The sequence below is a fragment of the Asterias amurensis genome, chromosome 5 (assembly GCF_032118995.1).
Source record: "Asterias amurensis chromosome 5, ASM3211899v1".
Taxonomy (NCBI): domain Eukaryota; kingdom Metazoa; phylum Echinodermata; class Asteroidea; order Forcipulatida; family Asteriidae; genus Asterias; species Asterias amurensis.
Window position 1 is genome coordinate 1,063,506 of NC_092652.1, and position 19,952 is coordinate 1,083,457.

General features: G+C 36.8%; 1 protein-coding gene across 5 annotated transcripts; it reads right to left on the reverse strand.

The window, feature by feature from the left end:
• Positions 1 to 2,547: 2,547 nt before the first annotated feature.
• On the reverse strand, positions 2,548 to 18,438 carry LOC139937182 (uncharacterized). 5 transcript variants are annotated; one of them, XR_011786052.1, is made up of 6 exons: positions 18,156 to 18,438; positions 16,956 to 17,080; positions 16,223 to 16,438; positions 15,525 to 15,718; positions 8,983 to 9,133; positions 2,548 to 6,448 (listed from the first exon to the last, which is right to left on the reverse strand). XR_011786052.1 is itself a non-coding variant. In XM_071932241.1 (5 exons), exons 1-5 carry the CDS (start codon positions 18,324 to 18,326, stop codon positions 6,414 to 6,416), a joined length of 741 nt encoding a protein of 246 aa, XP_071788342.1. In that variant the 5' UTR covers positions 18,327 to 18,438; the 3' UTR covers positions 2,548 to 6,413. The 5 variants fall into 5 exon arrangements, 3 of the variants coding, with proteins under 3 accessions (XP_071788342.1, XP_071788341.1, XP_071788340.1); XR_011786051.1 differs by having other exon boundaries at positions 2,548 to 6,451; XM_071932241.1 differs by lacking the exon at positions 8,983 to 9,133.
• Positions 18,439 to 19,952: the final 1,514 nt, after the last annotated feature.

Consider the following 19,952-nt stretch of genomic DNA (forward strand, 5'->3'; position numbering starts at 1 on the left):
ATCTAAATACAAACTAATACATAGAAACCTGGTCAGTTGCTTTGTTCTTTTACCGGTTAAAAAAGAAGTCGCGCAGCCCGTTTTGTAAAAGATGATATAAAAATTGGGGGAGAAGGGCTGTGCCCGGTGCCAAAACACTAAAGTTTAAGAGGGATTTCAAATAGAGAATATTTATTTTGGAACATGGTGTCCACTTAAAGGCAAAGTTTACCTTTGGTTTAAAATAACCGTTCGGTTTTTTTTTATTATACATAAATGTAGAATCATATTATTACAGTGACTTTTTACAAGAACGAGTGAGAAAGGTATGAAGAAATCTTCAGAGGCAATTATAAGAATAGTTTTGGAAAGCTTGGGAAAGTCAAAGAAATGTTCTCTAGCAATAAATTTCAAGATACATTGTAATTGTCATAAAAGATGTAATTGTCATAAAAGATTGGAACTACAAGGTGATTGCTCCCATTGTTTGTATACAGATCAAAACATTACTCCAATAAGAGAACCACATAACAAGTTATTTGATATTCGCAGAGCACCACTCAACAGCAAAGGGCGGGATTATGAGAGTACCGTTTCCAAGTTATGGGCCCCTTGGAATGATCTAATGGAGACGCCAAGTTCCGTCGGTTGCTCCCATTGCGAGTCTCAAATTCCATGTCAAAATGCGTCGAGGTGTGCGGGCAGTAATGGCGTCCTCTCTTTATGCATATACAGCTTAAAGGCAGTGGACACCATTGGTAATTACTCCAAATAATTGTTAGCATAAAATGTACTTGGTAACAAGTAATTGAGAGCTGATGATAGTAAAACACATTGTGAGAAACGGCTCCTTCTGAAACAACAAAGTTTTTGAGAACGAAGTATAGGTTTTCTCGGAACAATTTCGGAAAATGAGCAGCCAATTTAACCACCAGCTTATTCTATTTGGCACGAAATTGAATTAAAAGCAGCATTCAAATTCACAGACGCTTCTTGAGGCGTGTGTGTCACGAAAAAGAATGACGATACGCTAAATTGAACAGATTGCTAAAAAAGGAAATTGACTCGACTTCGGCCGAATTCTGAATTTGAAACGCAGTAAAAACTGGAGAGGCAAAACAGTTTTAATTCGAACGCATGAAAATAAAATTGACTGCTCATTTGCCGAATTTGACCGAGAAAACCTAGATATTATTTCTCATCCAAATTTTAAATTGAATTCGAGACCTCTGCTGAGATCTCAAATTTAAGGCATCTTGGTAGAGAGAAGGGGGACTTGGTAGAGAGAAGGGGGACTTGGTAGAGAGAAGGGGGCAAAACAGAACATTCTATCCGAAGTACTCAACTGTTCCTATGAACGATCAAAGGTTTGTTATAATTGAAAGACCATTGGCTAATATTTGTTTCTTTTTGTGCCAGGTGTAAAATTAACACAGACTCAAACAAAATACAGACATGTATAATTGTTAAAACTATAGACTCTTGAAACGTATACTTCAGCCTGCAAGTAAAGGCTAACAATAAATTTGACACAAATGGTCCGCTGTCACTAACATTGTATACTTCTTTTGATTAATGGAAATGATACCCGGATGGACGTGCTAAAAACTGCGGACATTCTAAACATGTCTTTCTCTTTTTTTGAAACGGCAAGAGATTGGAATGAATGTTCACATCAGATTCAAGTGTGCATGTGCATTAGCCTTAAGAAATAATGTTTCCAAAACACCGATCTGTGGCACAATCAAATGAATATTTACGACGTAGACAATTACACTAATAATATGAATGTGTCTTGGTCGTTTCCCGGTCACCGAACCTTAGAAAATCCACGGAACCTGAGAAAAATAAAGACATCCCGATTTTCTCTTAAAAACAGCGCATAATGACCGAAAACAACAAGGGTGTTGTTAAAACTACCTGCCCCTCAACCCCATCAAATGGAAAACTTAAGATTTGAACACAATTATGGGAAGTCTACTGCCCCAAAACTGTGAGCTGGTTTTGCTATTATTCTAAATTGGTTATTTATTTTGAAACATGAACAACCTTAAATATTGACACGAAAACATTAACTTGTATACACAAACTTGACTTGTGACTGACGTGATGAAAAATTACTTCAGAAAAAAATCTGATAAAAACTATTCAATTATTCTGACGAGTGAGGGCAGTGTTTTTAATATGTAGCACTTCAGCACATTAAAGGCAGCATGTTTGAGAACATTTCGCTAGGAATGTAGAACATGTAAACAAAATGCTGCATTTCACACGAGCTCGTTTTCTTCGCAAATCGTGAGACCAGTTCGCAAGGAATGTCTGTTTAGTTGTCGTGTGAAAGGGCTGCAATTTACTTATACCTGTACAAATTAATTAAAACAAAGAGCATATTGTTGGTGTCCACTACTGGAAGAACCACACACCGTTCATTATCTAGATGCCGAACAGGATTTTGGTGAGCACCAACATAGATGTAGATATATATTAATCAGATATAAAATCATGAATATGACGCTAAGACCATTACGGAGAACAGACACAAACTAAATCAGGAACAGTAAACGATCGTTAAGTAAACACGACACTTTGCATTTTTTATTTAGGGAACAATTTATATCACATGATCATAATTTACACTTTAAATATACACAATAATGTACATCCATAAAAACCTGTCTAGTAAGATGATCACTGGGTTAACATTCATATTGCTCGACACATTATCATCATTATTTATTTTACTTCCCACTGTCAACTTTGTTAAAGACATTTACCATCAATATCTAAGAGGGGCTAAATACTATGTACACGTATAAGAAGTACTTGGAGTGATATATCTGACATTCTTATAGACACTTGCGTTTCATCTTTAGAGAAAATCAATCTTTAGAGAAAATCAATCGAAACTTCCCTTTAAAACTTTCCACTTTTGAGAAAAAAAGTGTACGTTTTTTAAAGTTTTTTTTAGCAAAGCTGGATTTTTTTTCCCCAAACATTTTAAAGAATTTGATGCTTGAACTTGTATGCTCTTTGGTTTTCTTGTGTAGTACAGTTTTTTTAAAGACAGTGTATACTTCTGCTAATTGTCAAAGACCAGTACCCTCACTTAGTGTATCCAAACTCATTATGCATCAAACCTGTGAACATTTGGGCTTAAAAATAGTCATCGAAGCTGAACAAAATCCTGACAAAAGACACGACACCCTCGTTTCATAGAATTGTTGGCTTTCAGTTTCATGGGAAAGGCTTCATGCCTGAATCCTTTCCCATTACTCAAATTTTGGGGTGACAATTTATCCCTTTCTCTAAAAATATACTACTTTTAAGTGAATCGTTCCTCATCTCTCCAGCGCTCTTTACCAAGAAAGTATCTTTTGATTGTTATTAAGTTGTGATTGTCATTAAGTTGTGAAGTAATCTCCAGCGCTCTTTACCAAGAAAGTATGTTTTGATTGTCATTAAGTTGTGAAGTAATCAGTTATTATGAAAAGTACACCCTGTCTATTAACTCCTGACTAACTTACAAACCACTGATCATTTTGGTGTTCATAATACAAATCATAATAGCAAGAACCCAAATAATATTATAATGCTCACCATTTCTAAATAAATGTTGAAGTCTAATGTAGGTGGCTTTGCTTTGAGGTTTTCCATTCGAGATTGATTTACCTGAGAATAATCAGTGTGGAACCAGTTAAACCAAATAAAAACCTTACATGGCATTCTGGCTAGAAGTGTTTTGACTGTTAAAGCTATTATTTTTAGTTGTTTGCATGGTACATGTGGCTTTTAATGTAAGCGGCTCAAAACATGTTCAATTCGGGAAGTGTTAAATAAATGGATGGATCAAAAACAGAAAATTAAACTTTGTTTCTTAATAATGAATACTTTTAACATGAACTTTGGCATCAATCATTGAGTGGTAGGTTTATATAAAAAAACAATGAACCTCACATACGATAAATAAATATTAAACAAATCAAAAAAGAATCACAGAGCTGCTTAAGAGCAAAAATTTACTTAAGCACAAACAGACTTTGCTAACCAGAATAAGGTTATCAGCCAACACTTTCTAAGAGCTACTTAAGCATAAAAGGTGCTAAGCACAACAAACTTATGCTTACAAGAATAAGGTTACCAGCTAAAATACCAAATTACATTAAAAAAATGTAACCGCTATCCTGCTTGGTTGTACTTAGCAGAACAATGTTAAGCAATATTTTCTGCTTAACTGGCTCTATGAAATTTGACTCTGGTGTAATGCACATGTTTTTTGTGCCAAGTAAAATAGACTGAGTAATCAAACAGCTTTAAATCCATTCATTGGCAAGCAAGTAGTGGACAACTCAAATAAATTAAAGTGGATAACTCATATTAGTGACATACAGTTGTCAAGCTTGCTAAGTATAAGACTTTGATTTTAGGATAGTAGCCAAAACAAGCCACAGTTAGTCTTGGTCCAAGACGTCACTATCTCATACTCGTGATATTTCATACTCGTGATAACCCGACAGAGGGCGCGCTTTTCTTCCCGAATTCATCGCGGTTTGACGACTGGCTGTGTGGAAGCTAAATCGAACCATGGATAGTGACGCCCTCTGTTGTTGGAATTGATCCATTTCGGTGCATTGTACGAATTGATCCATTTCGGTACGAACTTTACGAAGGTCTTGGAACCAAGACTAAGCCACAGTATGTGCCTGGGGACAAAATAAAGGACAATGTAGGGGAAATGTGCTAAATTTGTAATACACTGTAGCCAGATGCATAACACCACTGGTGTTATTGCAACACTCTTTGTGTTAGGGTCCATACTCTGAACTGTAAAGGAAACCATAACAATTCCTAAATGGAAGAGAACATCTGGGTAAAACAAAAACAACAATGATATGCTTAAAGACCCTGACTTTAAAAATTTTAAGAAAGAAACAACATCTATGGAGAAATGAGTTAAATAATACTACTGTGTTTACAACTTGAATGAATACACACCCAGTCCCCCAAACTGTTAATGGTAGTAACATAAGATAGTCAGGCAATGATAAGAATTCAAATCATTATAGTCTTCTTACAAGACTGAACTTGTAGGAGTGAACAACCTTTCTACAACACCTTAATAACGACCTTTCTTGCCTCAATTCTGAATATGACTACACTTATTATAAACCATATCTACAGACAAATACATACTGCTGTTGCAGGAATAGGAACGTATGTAGAACTATGTTTCTGAAAAAGCTTTTTTTATTAATGCCAGCTATATTACATCAGCTGCAAATAATAACGTAAATTAAATGCCTGCGCGCTATAAAGCTTTCAATCATGCCGAATAACAGAGTAATGTTAGAGTCCAATACAGAAATAAAACATAGAGAATGCTGTTTATCAAATCTGAATCCATAATTTTATAGAGCTGATTAAGAACAAAATAGCTAAGCGCAACCAAATTTTGCTTACCAGGATTAGGTTACCAGCTTAAATACCATTCGACAGGTATCATCTGTGAATTATATCTTGTCTCTTTTATCCTTGCCTTAAGCAGAAAATGTTCAGCACTATTTGCTACGTAATGTAGCTCTATGATGGTCCAGCCTGCTTTGAAGCACGCTGTGTGAGCTGCCATCTGACTTTCCCATTGGTTGATCTCGGCCCAAATTCATAGTCGCTTCAGCTAAAAATATTGCTTAACACTTGCCTACCAAGCAGAATTACGCAGGATACCAGTCACAGATTGTACATGTGACATAATGGTTGGCTGGTAACCTAGTTCTGATGAGCATAACTTTATGCTAAACAATTTGTTGAGTTTATATGCAGCTCTATGAAACTGGGCACTGGTAAACATTGGCGTAACATGCATATCACATGCTATTGATACTCTATGTCCATAGCTACTCTATGTCCATAGCTGACATAGAGGGCGCTCTACCTCAGCACTGTGCTCTGTTCTAGATCAACGGTATCTACCCATATACACCTAATCATACACAAGCATTGTATAAAGTCTTCAACAACTTTAGAAGGGAGAAGAGGTCCTGTTTTTCAAATTGTTGGGCAGGCCGATCCTTAATCCTTTGTAAAACCAAGGCACTTGTGTCCTTGTGTATGAAGGGCAGAGGTGATTCTTCTAATTGGTTTAACTTGATACAATACTTGATTTACAGCACTACCAAAGTGAGGCTTGGAGGGGAACTAGTCTGGCCCCAATATTGGTTTAAGGAGAGTCACTATTCATAATCACAAATGGCACAAAGGGATATAGATGGGATTACCTTTTCTACTTTGAACGTTTAGTGGGAGCAGAGAGAACAAGGGGTACTACTTCCAGATTAACTTTTAACCTTTCGTTTGGGAAAATATAAAGTTGCCTCGATGAGATAATTGGTGTTTTGCCACAGAATGAGTTGTCCTTGTCAACAGAGGGCGCTGGTGCATCACCTCAGCTCCACCTCTGGCTGCCTTGCCTCTTCTGCTGCATGCAAATAAAGATAATAAAGAACATAAGCACACCATATGCAAAGAGACATAACTATGTGTGGATGGCTTATATAAATATTTGATCACGTTCATATAAAATTGCCCCTTGCAATATAAATTTTCAAAAAAGTGACAGCCATCCAAGAGTACATTAAATTAAGCATTTTCAAGGAAACAAAAGCATATTGGTCAGATTTTGTAGGAAGGGACCCATTCTGAAATGGAATTGTTTTGTTGTTGATGGTTAAATCAAACTCAAAACCAAACTCAACTCAAGATACAAACTGAAAAAAACTGCATGCAGTGAAATTAAAACAGTTAAATTAGTGTGAAGGGGGGGGGCTACTTGCTTATCCCTGGCTCAGGCATTTCAAATCTTCTAGTCTAAATGTTGGTATGGAGTGAATTAGGAGAGGATATAGTAGGATTTGGGCAACACGATAGAAGAAAAAAACCCAGTCTGTATGCTTTAATGTTCCAGGGGAACAAGCACAATCTACAGCCATTTCTTTTTTCAAGACATAAACCAAACATGCATAAAAAACAGAAATCATTAACAAAATATTAAGAAAAACACAACAAGTATAGCAAGAATGCTTTGTCAATGACAGAAACGGAAGTACATGACGAATCAAAAGTGAAAACAAAACTACTTTAGAGCAATATGGGTTACAAATACTGACTTACATGTAGGTATTATAGAAAGCAATAGTATATAAAGAATAGTTGTTATGGGTGTTACTAACTATAGGAATTGTATATGATATAAAAGTTTGTCATGTTTGCCTGTATTAATAAAATAATGGTCATTCAATGGTCATGACCCCAAAATGAAACTGTGCATTGTATCTGATGTAAAAGTTTGTCATGTTTACCTGTATTAATTCAAGAATGGTCATTCATTGGTCATCATGACCCCAATATTAAACAGGCATTGTTTATAAAATCCTACTTTGTTATAAAGATTGTAATGGTGGTCAGCATTCTGCAAAGTGATTGGATCTAAAGTGCCTCCATTGATTTGAAATCAATTAAAGGATGTCAACCAATTTGAACCTCCCAGGACAGTTACCAATGTTCCCTGAAAGCTTCCAGTACAAGAATCAAGACTCAAACTTCACACTGGACCATATTCAGAATTGGAAAACACAATCTGAGAAACATTTCTGATAGTAACGTTTCTTAAATTCAAATTTTGGGGAATAAAAACTTTTTCCATAACCAAATTACTTTGAAGTGAACTGATTCTCAAAACGCTTTATACAACCAAAAGCGATTGTACTTTAATCAACTTGTTAGTTTTTGTTGCCATTTATTTCAAGAGTGATTACTAAATGTATACAATATGTACCTTCCCTATTAAATATTTTTTGAAATAAACTTTAATCAGTAAAACTAGGGATATTTTTGTTAAGTGCAGAGTACAACCTGTGCAAATTTAGTATGAAAAAAAAAAAATTATCTAACAGGAGCAGATATTAAACTTGATAGTTGATTGGACACAGTACCTTAGCCAGATGGTCCAGCAATTGAGCGAGGCATTTTTTACTTGTGAATTTTTACATCTATGTCATCTGGCGCTGCATTTTTTTACAGATATAAAGCATTCTAAACTGTTCAAGATATTGCCATTTGTGATAACAAATTGATTACTCAATTAAAGTCACCTTAGTCATACAAATGATCCAGAAAATCAAATTTTGTCTAGCTTTGTGTTCTTATAATTAGCCATTTTTGCAAATTAGATATTGGGCAAGACTTCCCCATCCCTATCCGACCCAACCTCCAGCGCCCACCAATTATAATGCAATTTCAAAGGATCCTATCTTTCCTGAACTACAACATTTGCAAAAGTTTGTTTAAAACTTATACCAGATGTACCCAGATTTAAACGTCTGTTAAGTCACTGAATGTTAAGCCTGTCTAATGGGTTCGTAGAAACTGATGCAGCCAATGAAGATGAAGTTTTGTGTTGTTGCTTTTCTTGTAAAGGAAGTTGATGAACCATATTAGCATGCATATAGTATGAGAAGATGTCAAATTAATCATGTTAATATCGCATGCATGTGTTAGTACTGCAACCACCTACAAAGTACATTTTACATACACAAAGTCGTGGCACAAATTCTGTCCCAACATTTCTTCAGACTGTTTCATGCCTAGAACTTTTCATGGAGGCCATGAAGAGGGGGAGGGATAAATTGACCTGGCATTGACCTTGATAAAATGTTCTGGGGTAAACTATTGTAAGAGTGATTTGTTAGATCCCAAAACAGACAAATGGTACTGGGCTCAACTTCATGGTTCTACTTGCCGCGGAATTCCTCGCTTACGCTTACGATATCAGGAAAGCACATAATTCTAAAGGTGGTAAGCGTAGAATTCTGCGGTAAGCAGAACCGATAACTTGGGCACTGTCAGGTGTGATCAGTGAGGTTTCAGATTGAAGATTATTTCATGAAATGGCCTTCACCGGAAGTATAACATTCCAGATATAACTTGTGAAAATAATGGCTTGCGACTTACCTACATATTAAGTCCGACAAGCACCATGTTAAAAAGCCTTGCGAGAACCACTATACCAATCTAACTCTAGCCTTCCCTTCGTCGTTAGACGATCTTCCTGACACCATTTCCTTCTCATCACATGATACCAGTTCAACTTTAGCTTCTTTTCCTACAGGTTGGAGGTGTGGTTATAAAACGTGGGGGGTTTCGTGGTGGTGGGCGTCGGCCACATTCCAAGAAAGGAGGCGGTTGTTTGGGAGGATAGAAGATGGAAGGGGAAGTACAAGTGGATTAGCTTTCTAGTAGAGCTGTTTTAAAGTGTTGAGTAGCTATAGCTAAGCAGGCAAATGTTAGCTTTCTAATAGAGCTGTTTTAAAGTGTTGAGTAGCTATAGCTAAGCAGGCAAATTTAGCTTTCTAATAGAGCTGTTTTAAAGTGTTGAGTAGCTATAGCTAAGCAGGCAAATGTTAGCTTTCTAATAGAGCTGTTTTAAAGTGTTGAGTAGCTATAGCTAAGCAGGCAAATGTTAGCTTTCTAATAGAGCTGTTTTAAAGTGTTGAGTAGCTATAGCTAAGCAGGCAAATTTAGCTTTCTAATAGAGCTGTTTTAAAGTGTTGAGTAGCTATAGCTAAGCAGGCAAATGTTAGCTTTCTAATAGAGCTGTTTTAAAGTGTTGAGTAGCTATAGCTAAGCAGGCAAATTTGGCTTTTTATGATGAGAGATCCCCTTACTGGATGTGATTTTCTCTTAGCTTAAATGACATCCTTTTCCTGAATGTGAATGAGATTTGAAGGAAGTAAGTATTCCTGCAAATGGCTTGGTCCTGGTTATCCAATACTCTTAACCCGGAACCTTCCATATTATGTGACAATTCAGGAACAATATAAAGCTACTGGTTTGGACACAATGTGGACTATTTCATTCTCCCTTTGGTGCCCACTTTACTTCTTTCAAGAATATTTGGAGCTTTTACATCATTTTAAAGTGAGGTTAGAGACTTGCATCCCCCCCCACCACTCTTATGAGGTTTCTATGGTGTTATTTGAAAATCAGTGCATCACAAAATGGAGCCTCTCTTTAAAGCATAATTTTCTTAAAGCTGGTATGGTTATTGCACTGAAGTTTTACAAATGGTTGCCAAGCATAATTTTTGCCTCATGTGAATAACAAGCTCATGGAATGTTAGTGTAACCAATGCACCCTCAACCATGCTTAGATCTTAAAGTCAAGTGCGATAAACTGACCAATCATCATTCATGAACAGAGACCAATCGCAGTGCATCATCATCATCACATGATCACTCAAAGTATACATATTTGCATGGACACTGCACTCACCCAATAAACATTCAAGTCTTACAGGCAGATGGCTGTTTAAAAAGAGCCAGTTCGACTTGGGCTGAAATTAAAGGTGTACACATGTACACTGGACAAAACTTAAAGCAAGCATCGATAGATCAGTTTCAAAGACAATTACCAATGCTATACAACAGAACACGTGCTTACTGAAATGGCGCCCAGGCTCTACGTACAGATAGAGTTCCAGATGCCGGTTTTCACTTTGCGACACTATCACTACACAATCTTTGGTTTTGACAGTTGTACTTTGGCCCAAAGTACATGTACATGTAGTTGTTGCCTTTCAACCAACCAGCAGAAAACATTACTTGTCATGTTTACGCTCAGTCTACCATATCTATGTAATTTACTTGGTTCAGATACAGTATGCATTATAAATAAAATATGGTACATGTATGACAAGAAAAAGACTCTGCTAGGGTAAAAACGTCAGGTCACAAACTACTTTTTGCTGAAATAATACTGGTTGTGCAATGTATGACCTACATGTAGCAGAAAAGTCATGGTTTCAAATTGCACTTATGATGGCCAATTGCTCGAGGAATCTACAGTAGTTCTGTATTTCAAAGAAGTAGAACCTCTCGATGACACCCAGCACCCACATGACACCCATGTAACACCAACACAACACCCATATAACACCAATGTGACACCCATGTGACACCTTCATGACACCCATGTGATCAATGACACTTAACATGTGCTTGAAAAAATAAAGTAGACTGTGTTCAGCAGAAACTTTCACAGGTGACTTTTATTGTACCTTGACTGATAAGTTTGCCTGATAAATCAGCATTGCGTTAACAAAAACCAATCTATGAGACTATGACCCTACCACAGATCTATTGCCCTTCTAACAAAACCATCTTTGATTTTAAACTATCTTAATCTTTGAACATTTGTGGCAATATGACTACAGTTTGTTCTTTGGATTAGTTATAAACCCTCCCAAGGCCTTTGTTCAGATTAACATTGAATCCCACAAAAATATTGCATTTGTTTTACAAATAACATTACCTTGCAGATTAACATAGTTGTGTTTATTCAAACGAATTGACAAATGTTACTTTGATTAAATATTTTATTTACAAGGCCCTTTTTTCGATAAAATTCTACAATACTGCAGGTCTGAGCTCAAAATGTTTACTGGACCAGCACAGACCAGAATCAAAATGAGAAAGCCTTCCTCAATCCTGACAACATGTATTTAATTATTTCAACACCAATTGCACTTCTTTTGGAAGTTTTGGGGTTTTAAGTAATAGGCCTACTTCTTTACTCAATAGAATTGAAAGGAATTGTTCAGATTCAAAGTCAACATTTCTACATAACTTGTTTCTCAGTGGAATATTACACAGTGAGGTCTAGGCCTAAACAAAAATCCAATCTAGCCAGTCTGGTCATGTCATTTAGTTAACTGACCCATCACTAAAACCACTGGCCCCGGGGACTGCAGTTCACTGGTGACATTTCAGCCCTGAACTAACTTAATACATATTAATTGACTCATTTACTTTTCATGGGCAGTGAGGATTTATTAAAGAGGGCATATTTGTTGACACTAAACTCAACAAATAGGCCTATGTGCCTCTTTGAATTATCAACAATAACAGTTAGGCCTACATAATTGTTTACATTTTTATTAAAGGGCTGTTGAAACAAAAAATTGCTTGTCTTTTATCAACATGATAAAACAATGCTTTCTGCTTTTGTTTTTAGTTGAAAACAAATGCCAAAATATAGGTCTATAATTTGTTTGATTGTGTTTAAAGGCAGTGGACACCACTGGTTATTACTCAAAATAATTATTATCATAAAACATTTCTTGATTACGAGTAATGGGGAGAGGTTGACAGGTTTTTTTATTTTATTTTTTAATTTTTTTTTGTATTAATATTTATTGTGAGCTTTTTGCTTGAATAATTGTTGTATTCGTCATTATTTTGGTTGGTTTGTTGCTTTTCGTTTAACTTTTGCTGTGCTTTTTGATGTACTTGTATTTGTTGAGGTCAAATAAATAATAATAACAATAATAAAACATTTTGAGAAACAGCTCCCTCTAAAGTGACGTAGTTTTTGAGAAAGAAGTAGTTTTCCACGAATTTGATTTCGAGACCTCAGATTTAGAATTTGAGGTCTCAAAATCAAGCATCTGAAAGCACACAACTTCTTTCATTAATATCTCGCAACTTCAACAACCGATTGAGCTCAAATTTTCACAGGTTTGTTGTTTTAAGCATATTTTTATGTTGAGATACACCAACTGTGAAGACTAGTCTTTGACAATTACCTATAGTGTCCAGTTTCTTTGATAGATGTGTGGTTTGAATACAAATTGTGCTTAGCACAAATGACTTTCCCTGTAGATTTAACTAATGTTGGGCCTGTTTGTATATAGGGGCCTACAGTATGTATCTTTAAGAAAATTCGTTACATTTTTTACTTCCAAGTTTTTTTGTGTTTCTCAAAATTACTTGGAAAATCCGAACAAGCAATAGGCCTAAACATAAAATATTGGAATTTTTCTTTTGTTCAAAATGTAGGCCTATTGTTAGTGAATGTTTTTCATCATTATTAGTAATATTGGGCTTCTAAGCACAGCTGGCTGGCTGCCTAGCAAGGCCAACCTCCCCCAACCAAGAATGAAGGTTCCCATAAATAATTCACAACGCTGTGAATTATTAATAGGCAACCTTCATTCATGTTACAACATTTACTTTTAATATTCACCCAAACTCATCACAGAAAATGTGTTAGGACTAATTGTAGATTCAAATGAACTTTTTGGATTTAGAAGATGAATAACAGGCTGGCTGTAGTGGAATATCTTTGGGAAAGGGTGTTCGAATTCTGGCATTTCTGGTGCAAATTATGTACCCTAACATGTTCATTGTGGATAATGAAAAATTGAACACCCAAGCAGGGTGGATACATATTGTGTGCATTATGTGCAGTCCAATTCTCAACTCCATAAAATGGCCGACTGTGGTAGTTCGCAAAGTAATGGGAAAACCGTGTATTTCCGAGGCATATTTGTGTGGATCATTGTATTCTACTTTTATAAAATCTTTCTAACCATATTATAACAAACGGTTTTAAATGATTTTTGTAGACCAACTCGCCCGATCCAAGGCAATGTGACCCTTTAAGGTTCATCGAACCAACAATTACAGATGAGTCAGAAACTGTTGTTGTTGTTGTTGTTGTTGTTGTTTCTGCTTCCCTTGGTACACAAGTTTACACTGTGAGTGTGACTAACTGTGACTGTTGGCTTAAAGATGTTGTGACTTAGCCATAAGCCAAAGCCACTGATGAAGGTGGAGACATTGTTTACAAGATTGTTAACATTAGGACTGCTGAAAAAATGCCTGACATGTATTGACCTACATGTAGACGGATTTAGGAAGTCCATGATAAGCACCACAGACCACACATACCTATAATTGTTCAGATATTTCTTATTTTGTTCCCTTCAGTGTTATTTTTGTTTAGGGGTGGGGGTGACAAACAAAGGACAAACATGCCACTGACAAAACAAAATATGCTGAAATGAGTTAAAACAAACTACAATGTACATGTACAAAGAAACGCAGGGTTTCTGTCAATTTACAATTTTTTTTTTAAATGATTGAAACTTGTACAAAAATCATCAAAAATAAAATAGTGTTCATAGCATTAGCAAAACGACTGTTTGTTTGCATTTCAGATGAAAGTTGCTGGTCTTGATAAAGTAAACAAAAAAAAAGCTATAAAGCTATAATTTAAGTACTTTTTGGCATACAGTACTGCAATTTTCTTGGGTATATTGGACAAATCTGGGTGTGCTTTAATAAAACATGGACAATAACAGTTACAAACAAGGAGATAAATAAACATGATTCGCAATAATGGGCCCTCTACAGTTTGGCGCCCAGGCCATCTCCGCAGTGCATCAGTGAAAAAGGTTGACTTAGAAGAATGATGTAGTCTTGGCCCAAGTTGTTAGTCATTGATCAATAGTGGATTTTGTAGATGCGCTCGGTTGTAAATCATTATAGTGCGCCCTCTTATGTCATGAATTAACCATCCTGACCAGCTCTCACTTGGAATCGTTTTTGCTTTCTCCACAGCTTTTTCTAATGAACCAATCAGCACACGATCGTGGAAATAAATTAACATAAATTATTATTTGACTGAGAGTCATATGTTTTGAGGCTGAAGCAAGATCAACAAAGCTGTGCAAACTACGATTTTCGATGTTGGTGACATGCCAAAACAGAGTCAGAAGTTATCATTATTTAGATGCTACTCTAGGTGGATAGCTTAATTCTCAAGCCACTACACTACCCACTAAAACAAAACAAATTGTCATTGTGATGAAAAATCCCAAGATGTTAGTAAGAGCCAGTCACAAATTGGTTGAGCACCAAACTGATTTACAACCAGCGCAGTACAATCAGTATCGATCACTGATGTCTTGGGCCACTTTAGTCAATTTTTTTCTTCAAGTTTACTGTAGAGAGCATATTGAGATTGCAAATCTCGATATTTCTGGGATTAATATTTCAACAGACTTATTAAACATTCAACTCTGCATGCTTTAAACATAGAATAAGAACCATATTTTACACTTCAAACCGTGCATACAAAAAATATAAATATAGAAACTCTGGCTGAGCCACTTATATAGCAGTAGAACTACAAAACATTTTTATGTACAATGTATGAACTTGTAATTACTAATAAATACTGCATATTGTTTAAATATCTTTTTAGACATAGGGACTTCTTATCCGGCAGGTTTTTTCAGTTTAATATTTCTTGGTATTACACAAACTCAATTCAGTATTCTTTTCGGACTTAAAAAAAACCAAAGTAACCAACAAACTCAAAACAACTACATGGCAATGGATGATACGATGAGTAAACAAAACAAAACGGCCATGCAAATACACTTTCAACATGCTGCCCACATTTTGATCATGATCCCTGTATCCCGTAATACTAATGAATGCTAATATTCATTGTATCAAAAAGAAACCAGACTATTTTTCTGTCCAGCCTTGGTTTAGAATACAATGATTTAAGCAGGAATAAATCAAGATGGCCACACCATGAAAAAAAAAAGTCTACAAAAGCTGCTCAAAACTCAACGAGCTCTGTCCAGTTATGTGCATCAATGGTTAAAACTTTCTTCCCAGAAAAAAATGACCTCCCCCTACCTTTACTAACTCCGCCCCTCGTGTTCTCATTCAGCACATCCCCTCTTCTTTGCGTGGCTTCTGAGTTGACTGTAACTGTCCCTGTCTGGTAGCTGTTGTTGACCATAGAACCTTGGGTGGACGACACCCTCGATGGCGACTTCTTGGCGGAACTGCTTTGAACATTTGGTGAGATGGCTTCAATTTGTGAAACACTACGAGAGAACAAAAAATTGAAGGTGACAATTTAATGATTCGGTCAGTTGCGAAGTGATCCTTTGGAGGTGAATGTGGACACTGTTGGAAGGGCTCCTTGTTCTGCATCTCAGCAAAGCAAGAGTTTATCGGTGAGAAGAAGCAGAAAGTCTGGTTTCATGCTCAACATCAATGGCACATTTACCATAAATGTAGAAATGACAGCGGCTGAGTACAGCCCTACAGTGGAAAAAAGGTTGTAACGTTGAACTCTAAAATACACAGGATCTACGGCGTACCATACCATCTTTAAGACCAACCAACTATTGTCTAGTGTCTAGCTCAAGGATGCAAATGCCATGACTGGGACCCCACCCCACTCTCTAAATAACACCACTAAACCAGAACTTTAGTCTGGTTCCCTCAACCGCTCAACAAAGACGCTTTCCATGCTTCATGACAATCCAGACTTGATTCTTTAGACATTTTAAATAAAATGCTTGGGTTCAACCCTCTCAACCCACCTGCTATTCGTCTCAATTTTCTCGATATTATTCTTCCTTTCTCTCATCTGTCTATCGATACGATTAAAGAAGTCCATGGGCATATCTCGTGTATCTTCAGTCACTACTCCTTCCTCCTCTTTCTTCTCCTCCTCTTCGCCTCCAAGCTCCTCCTCTTCAGAGCTCTCACAAAGAACCGCATCAACGGCTACTTTGTGGATGGGGCTCCCGTTTGCCCTGGAGAAGAAAGTACTCAAGTCAACATCTTCAAATTCAAATCAAGAACCTTACAATTTAGTTGTTAGATTAAACTCATCTCAAAGTTTTCAATCAACTAACCTGTGGAATTTTATTTTATCAAATCACATTTATTAGTGAAAGCAATGAAAACATGGTTTATACCATCTGAGATTTGTATGCACAGTCATAATAATGACATATATACTGCTCTGTCCCAACGTGAAAATCGTTAAATCTGGAACTGGTCCTTGAGATTCAGAGATCTTTCATGGTGCAGGGAACTAGCAGCTCAGTTACAGAACATGTAGCTGCTGCTAGTTCCCTGCCCGTCTGATGGTCGCAGCACTAGACATGCTAGACTGCTGACAGTTGGGATTCGTCTCAAGCTTGTCTCCAGTTTTGTCTCCACCGAGCCCTATTGGAAGTCCAAGGATCCAAGTTGAGACAGGACAATATGAAGTGGTTTTCTTATGATTCTTTCGGTAACATAATAGGATGGGGCAACATTCTTTACCTTGATGTTGCATTTTCAAGAACATGAGCTGGAAGTGGTTGATCACCGACTGGAATACTAAGTGTTGAACGAAGGAAGATACTGTCATTGGTGTAGAGTTTATTTGCTCGTTTGATTTGCTCAACCTAGCAACAAATGAAAGATGGAATACATTTAACTTGTAAAACATTGGGATCCTTATTCACATTTACCAGGGAGTTGATCGACTATTTGTAATCATTCAACATGTTTTGTTTGGTGGCACAACTGTGCCTAGAAGTAGTTACTCGAAGCGTGTAAATGTGTAGTGATCCGATTTGCTAAGTGGTTTCTTTCCCTACCTTTTTTTTAACCTTGGTTAAAATCCCACTTTCACTAGCCTTGCATGTGGATTGGATTTTCAGCCGCGTCTTTGCCTGATTGCGTTGGTTTTCCCTAGTAAGAATCATTATGCATTTTCACTACATCATGATACCATTATTTATCATCATCATCAATCATATTGCAGACAGGCTAGCTTCTACTAGCTCCGTAGTTGCGATAACGTAACCCTCCTCTCGACGGCCGCCTCCGGCTTGGTGGCCGTCGGGAGGAGGGTTACGTTATCGCAATTACTAGCTCTGTAGTTTACGTATTGTTCAAAACCATGCCAATGGATGATATTGAAATGATACAAAGATTAAAGAAAGAAAGATCAGACCAAGAAATGATTTTTCCCCAAGAATTAATTTGTTTGTAATATAATAATTCAAACTGCCATTCGATCGTCTCTGTGTATTCTGCAAACACCAATTGTATTATTGTAACAAAAACAAATCGGAAAATTTTCCGTATGGCGCCACCACTTTTTCATTCGAAATGAAATAATATAGTATCTAATTTACCTCAATGAGATATCCCTTTTTGTAAAAATGAGTGAAAAAGTGGTGGCGCCATACGGAAAGTTATCCAACAAATCCTTTAGATTAGCACTTAAAGTTAATATGTTAATGTTTTACTCTAGCTATTTTCTATTTTGCCTAAAGAAAAGTAAATGTTTACATTAAATAATAAAATTATAAAATAAATAATAAAATTAGTGTAAAATAAATTTATGAAAAATAAAACTCTGAAATTATACTTTCAGTTCACTTCTCTCGTTCTTCATAAAACTGAACTTGGCCATGATATGATATTGTGAGCATAGATAGAGGTTAGAGCTACCCAAGATGATAGACCTACCGATACGGCGTATTTCAATGCAATACCGGCCAGTGTGTCACTTGGTGTCACTATGTGTTTGATGAAAATATCCTGAGTCGATTTTTTTGTACTTCCGTACGATCGCCCGTACGACTTCTTGGCAGGACCCAGAAGCAGTTTCTCACCACCTTTTTTCGTCTGGGTAGACATTGTTATGAAAACGTTGCTTTTGCCTGCAAAATTCAAGTTTGTCTTGCTTCTCTTGGACGCGAAGAAATCATCAATTAATCAAGACAAAATTATACACAACTCGCGAAAATCTTCAATCGTCAACAAAATGAAAAATATTGTACGTACTTAGTGGTATAGTCTGGCTAAATTCTTTAAAACTTCATACATATTCGTACAGATCGTCCGGGTACCAGACAACTGCCTCACCTATGACTAGACTCCTCTTCAAGCTCGTCGTATTTAGCTTGAGTTAGAGACTAAACATGACCAAAGAGCGCCCTCTGTTGCAAGAGGGGTTTAACAACTTCATTTTCTCACCCATCCTCACCATTATTTCCCCTGCAGTTGAGTTAGTTTGATTCCAATGAAAATAGGGCGAGAAGAGGTTTGTACATAGTTCGCCGTAAGGGTGGACAGAATCCCCTCCGGCATGCCTTTTCTTTTAGCTTCTCTGACCAAAAGTAAAAAGGAGTAACATAATAAACAAAAAGAGCCTTCATTGATAATAAAGTTATGTACCCTTTCCTACTTTCAGGGAGTCTTTGGGCATCACTGATTCTGTCTCCTTGTATTTTCAGTCAAGTTTGTGCAGGAAAACCAAAAGCGGACTTTAGTCAGAGATAGTACCGGTTAGTGATTTGTTCCCGTAGCACACGCTAACTTATGGACCACGTTGGTCACTAGCTGGCAGACACTTCGCAAGTTCTTATCTTGTGACGATAGGTAGTATAGGAGGGATATTTTACACAATTATCTGGGCCCAATTTCATAGAGCTGCTAAGCACAAAAAATTGCTTAGCATGGTATTTCTTCCTTGATAAAAACAAGATTAACAACCAAATTTTGCATAAACAAATATTGCTTGTTTACTGGTATTCAGCTGTTGTTTGCTTATCCTGAAAATTAGGTTGGTAATCCTGTTTTCATCAAGGAAGAAATTCCATGTCAAGCACATTTTTGCACCTCTTTGAAATTAGGCCCCGATGCGCTATGTCTGCAGAAACAGACCAATCAGACTGCTTTGGTCCCAATGCTACCACCGGCTTGATCAATGCGAGCGGGTGCGTGCCTACAGCTGTGTGCCATTTGGAGATACTCAATGTGAGCATGAATAAAACATAGAAAAACACCCCTATAATTAGGATAAAGGAGCTAACTTTAACAATGACAAAGTAGGATTCATTATTGTATAGGATAGGAAAAAGTAAATAATACAATTAGTTGGGTAGCAATTTGGAATACCATCGACGCCATATACACTTTATAACTACATACTTGAGAAAATTCCATTCTCAGAAAAACAGAGTCTAGTACACAGGTGTTTCAGAACTGCTAGCCCCCCCCCCCTCCCCCCTCCCCCACTTGTTTCATAAAGACACGTCGTTAACCTATCCAACCGAGATGATGCCTATGATGGCATCAACATTCTCTTTGTATCACCTGACCTACTTATTCAAGAATGTTGTTTTTTGTTGCACAAAGAATCTTACCATTGTAACCTTCTTATTATGACTCTTCTGCTTTGGTGATTGGATGCCAAGAGAACGAAACTAGACTGCGGATAATGTCACATGCGTATTGGACCCCGGGGGCATTGATGGCGGC

Coding starts and splice junctions, on each gene's coding strand:
- LOC139937182 (XM_071932239.1), bottom strand. CDS start 18,326: ATGTCTACCCAGACGAAAAAAGGTGGTGAGAAACTGCTTCTGGGTCCT. Junction 16,439..16,955: donor CTTGAAAATGCAACATCAAG/GTAAAGAATGTT, acceptor TTTCTTCTCCAG/GGCAAACGGGAGCCCCATCC. Junction 15,719..16,222: donor AAAATTGAGACGAATAGCAG/GTGGGTTGAGAG, acceptor GTTCTCTCGTAG/TGTTTCACAAATTGAAGCCA.